The 4,683-nt window shown below is 50.8% G+C and overlaps 1 protein-coding gene across 1 annotated transcript in view; it reads right to left on the minus strand.

Annotated features, from left to right (window-relative positions):
- The window catches only part of FBXL18 (F-box and leucine rich repeat protein 18), a 43,028-nt gene extending 39,082 nt beyond the window's left edge, over positions 1 to 3,946 (minus strand). Inside the window, exon 1 of the mRNA XM_039226094.1 lies at positions 3,844 to 3,946. Coding sequence (XP_039082025.1) covers positions 3,844 to 3,861 — 18 coding nt within the window. The 5' untranslated portion in view covers positions 3,862 to 3,946. The remainder of the gene's footprint in view (positions 1 to 3,843) is intronic.
- Between the last annotated feature and the right edge of the window lie 737 nt (positions 3,947 to 4,683).

The raw sequence follows: 4,683 nt of genomic DNA on the forward strand, positions 1-4,683 counted from the left end.
GCTCAGAGCCTGGAGCCTGCTTCAGGTTGCGTGTCTCCCTCTCTCTCTGCCCCTCCCCTGCTCATACTCTATCTCTCTGTCTCTCTCTCAAAAATAAATAAAACACTAAAATAACTTTTAAAAAATAAACAAAGCAAAATAAAACAAAATAAAATAAAATAAGATGTAAGGGTTAAAAAGAGTTTTATGCACTTTTCAAAACATAACACTTCACAAAAAAAAAAAATTTAAGCAAAACCAAAACAAACCAAAACAAACCAAAACCTTAGGTAGAATTAACTACTGAAACTTGAACTTCAATACTTGCCCCCAAATCCTCCCTCCCAGAGGTTTACCAGTCGGGCACCCAAAGAAATCACAGGACTCACAAATCAACCGAAGAGATGTCTGGAATGATCTGAGTAAGTCAAAGGGAGATAGATGAAACAAGAATGGCCATGGTTTTGTTTGTTTGTTTTAATAGTTTTTATTTATTTTTTAGACAGAGATAGAGCATGAGCAGGGGAGGGGCAGAGAGAGATGGAGACACAGAATCTGAAGCAGGCTCCAGGCTCTGAGCTGCCAGCACAGAGCTTGATGTGGGGCTTGAACCCACAAACCGTGAGATCATGACCTGAGCCAAAGTTGGACACTTAACCAACTGAGCCACCCAGGCGCCCCAAGAATGGCCAGATGTTAACAACTATTAACCCTGGGCAATTGAAGGGCACCTGGCTGGCTCAGTTGGTAGAGCGTGTGACTCTAGATCTTGGAGTTGTGAGTTCAAGCCCCACATTGGGTGTAAAGCTTACTTAAAAAAATAATAATCAACAGGGGTGCCTGAGTAGCTCCGTCGGTTAAGGGTCTGACTTCCGCTCATTTCATGATCTTGCAATTCGTGAGTTCCAGGCCCACACTGGAATCCTCACAGGTAGTGCAGAGCCTGCTTGGGTTTCTTTCTCTCTCTCTCCGTCTCTCTCTCTCTCTCTCTCTCTCTGCCCCTCCTCCACTTAAGCACTCCTGCACTCTTGCTCTCTCTCTCTCTCTCTCAGGTAAATAAGCACACTTAAAAAAAATAATAAACAAAAGAAAGTGTTTTCAAATAACTGGCCAATAGGTACAACAGAAAGGCTCATCCCAGCTCTCGTTCATGAGGTAAAATTGTAAAATACAGCATATCTTAAATGATAAAACCTTTGTCAAATCACAAGGCCAGTCTGAAGAGGTGCACAATTTTATGGGTTTCCACAAATTTTCCATCCCACTTCTTAGGTCTCTGCTTCTCTGGTTGGCAAGTTCTGGAATGCCCCCTGCCTTGTGTCACTAAGCCTTCAAGCAAGCTCTCTCCCTTCACTAGACCCGCCACCACACAGGAAAACTGCCCGGTCAGACTCTGGCTCACAGGCTCCAATGAAAGGAAGCCCTCCCAGCAGCTGGCACTCTCGCTTTGCCCTCCACCCTGCACCAGGCCCCTCCTCCCCTCACCCCAGCCTCATCAGATGAACGGCACTGCCCGCTTGCTTATCTTACTAGGCCAGGAATGGCTCCTGAACGGGGATCATTTTTTAACTTCCAAAAGAAAAAAAGCACTGAACCGAATGAGTCACAGACCACTGCTTCGGAATCATTTGAAGCATCACAAAAAACACAGGCCGCTACTCTCAGAAACTCTGGAAGTAATCCTGGGCATCAGCATTTTAAAGCCAGTAATGAGGGGCGCCTGGGTGGCTCAGTGGGTTAGCCTTCACACTCTTTTTTTTTTTTAATGTTTTATTTATTTTTGAGAGAGAGATAGAGACAGTGTGAGCAGGGGAAGAGCAGAGAGAGAGGGAGACACAAAATCCTAAGACAGCCTCCAGGCTCCAAGCTGGCTGCCATCACAGAGCCCGACGTGGGGCCCACAAACCGTGAGATCATGACCTGAGCCAAAGTCGGACACTTACCTGACTAAGCCACCCAGGCCCCCCCCCCTTTTTTTAAGCCTTCCCCCTCTTGATTTCTGCTCCAGTCGTGATCTCACAGTTTGCGAGACTGAGCCCCACGTCAGGCTCTGCACTAACAGCACAGAGCTTTCGTGAGATTCTCTCTTCCTCTCCCCCTCCCCTCTGTTCACTTATGCGCTCTCACTCTCTCTCTCACCAAAATAAATAAACTTAAAAAATAAATAAACAAATAAAAACACCTTTCCAACACCTTTCAAAATCAGACCACCTCAAGTGGAATCCTATAGTGGGGATAGTTGCACAACCTTGTGAATCTATTTTTCAAAACCACTCTGGGGCGCCTCACTGGCTCAGCTGGTAGAGCATGCAACTCTTGATCTCAGGGCTGTGAGTTCAAGCTCCACATTGGGCATAAAGCTTACTGTTAAAAAAAAAAAACTTCAAAACTGTGATTTTTATTTATTTATTTATTTTTAGTGTTTATTTTTGAGAGAGTGCAAGCAGAGGAGGGGCAGACAGAGGGGGACAGAGGATCTGAAGCAGGCTCTGTGCTGACAAGCTGACCAGCAGCAAGCCCAATGCAGGGCTCCAACTCATGAACCATGAGATCATGACCTGAGCTGAAGTCAACCAACTGAGCCACCCGGATACTCCCTAAAACTGCTAACTCTATGGTATGTGAACTATACATCAATAAAAAGTCAACAGACCATCCCAGAAGGGACCCTGATCTCCATACCTAGGGTAGAACAAGACGACCCTCTCTTCTCTCAACTCAAGGGTCGCCCATAAAGCAACCAGAGGCCTCACTGGCCAGCTCACTTCAAGGAACAAAGGGGCCTTTGTGCCAGCCCCCCGGCCCAGCAAGTAAACACAACTACCTGAATCTGCTAACACAGCCAGCTACCCCACAACTCTTCCTTTCAGAGCTGCAGCTTTCTGGCCCTTCAATCCTACCACCGGTCTGCAGGTCTGTCCCCCACCCTCTTCCTCAGTCAAGGGGCCACTTCTAAGCATAATTCGCTTCAAAGGAAAAGGTGCTGTCAGCAACACCCAGCTCCATCCATTTCACAAGAAACACTTGAACCTCTGACTCCAGTTCCCCAGAGCACAGGTAAGCCCCTAAGACAGGAAGTGCACTCAAGGGTCCAAGTCCCACGTGCTAAATATACACATAGGTGCACACGAGTACACATAAAGGCAAGAAGCAACAATGGGAAAGGCACTAGTCAGAGTCCGAATCCCCCATACCTTGGTCTGCAGATAAAATACCCTGCACCACTCACAGGGATCCAGACCCAGACTTGTGGAGCAGTGGGGAAGGAATTCTAGGGTGAGTCAGAAATCCCCCAGGTGAAATGGCTCTTCCTCCATTACCTCCCAAGTCACACAAGCAGGCACAGAGACAAGTGCTGAAAAGGACTGAACCTGAGCATTCAGAGACGGAGGATGCGGGTCAAAGCGGCCATGGAAGAGGAAAGTCTCAGAGCTCTAAGCGCTGAGCCCAGATACAGGGGCCTAGAAACTATGGGGGCGCAGAGGAGGGGGAAGAACTCTGCCGACCACGACTGCGGAGCTCGGAAAGGGATGGAAACTCAAGGAGGAGAGAGCTTGTGTCTTTGAAACGGGGTGGTGAGGACCTGGAGGGGCGGGGGGGGGGGGGGGGGGGGGAATGAGGCAAGGATGGAGCAGGGAGCAAGGCCAGGGTCGGGGAAGGAAGGACCAAACACGGCAGACGCCAGGGCTGGGGTGGAAAGGGCCAAGCGGGACCGAGAAGGGAGTCGAAGTCGGGACGGGAAGGATGGAGGGATATAGGCGGCTGGATAGAAAGGACGCAAGGGGACCGGGGAGGGATGGGAAGGCCCGAGCGGAGCCAAGGCCGCGGGGCAGGAAGGAGAGCGGAGAGAGACGCCGGCCGTACCTCTCCGGAACTGGCCATGTCGAAGGCGGGCGGGGCCGCGGCCACCGGAGCCGCAGCCCCAGGGCCTCCCGCAGGCCCGCCAGGGATGCTCAAAGCCGGCGCGTCCGCGGCTCCACAGAGACCCCGGTGAGGGGCGGGGCCTCCAGCCACTTCCGGCGCCTACTCTACGCACTTCCTCTCGCCGGTCCGCGTATCCCGTGCGGCCGCCATGTTGGGTGCGGCGCTGGCGCCTGGAGCCCTGCTTGGGCGCGGGGTGAGCCCGAGAGGACCCGCTCAGCTCAGCCGCAGCTGGCCCTCTGACCTGGGTTCCCCCTCCCCTGCTCTCCGCATGATCCTTTCCAGCCACCCTGGCCTCTTCCTGCTCCCGCAGCATTCTCTTGCTTCCAGGCCATGGTATTTGCGTCCCGATGCCTGCAAGAACCACACATCGGAGAGCGGGGGACCCTGACCACCCTGCAGGAAACAGTATCACCTCCTCCCCGTCCTTACATATGCACACTTAAATGTGCCCCTTATCCTGTATTTATCTTTATAGCTCTTTGTATTATGTGACCTGTGTCTTTTTCTTTTATTTCTTTTTGTTGTTTGTTTTTTGTTCCCTTCCTGTACTCAGAGGCAGGATTCCCGGTACCTAGGATGCTCCCTGGCGCGTAGTAGACACTGAATAAATACTTGCTGGGTAAATGAACGTGTGGCTGATGTGTCCTCACCCTTCAGGCTTTGCGTGTAAAACTCAATTAACTAATAACAGTCCGCGGGGGAAAACTGGGGTCAGAACTGGTGCTGACTCCCGAGTGACCCGAAGTATGTATATTTCCTGTGGTTGCTGGAACAAGGGCC

The sequence above is a fragment of the Hyaena hyaena genome, unplaced genomic scaffold (genome assembly GCF_003009895.1).
Source record: "Hyaena hyaena isolate Hyena2069 unplaced genomic scaffold, ASM300989v1 scaffold_20, whole genome shotgun sequence".
In the NCBI taxonomy this organism is placed as follows: domain Eukaryota; kingdom Metazoa; phylum Chordata; class Mammalia; order Carnivora; family Hyaenidae; genus Hyaena; species Hyaena hyaena.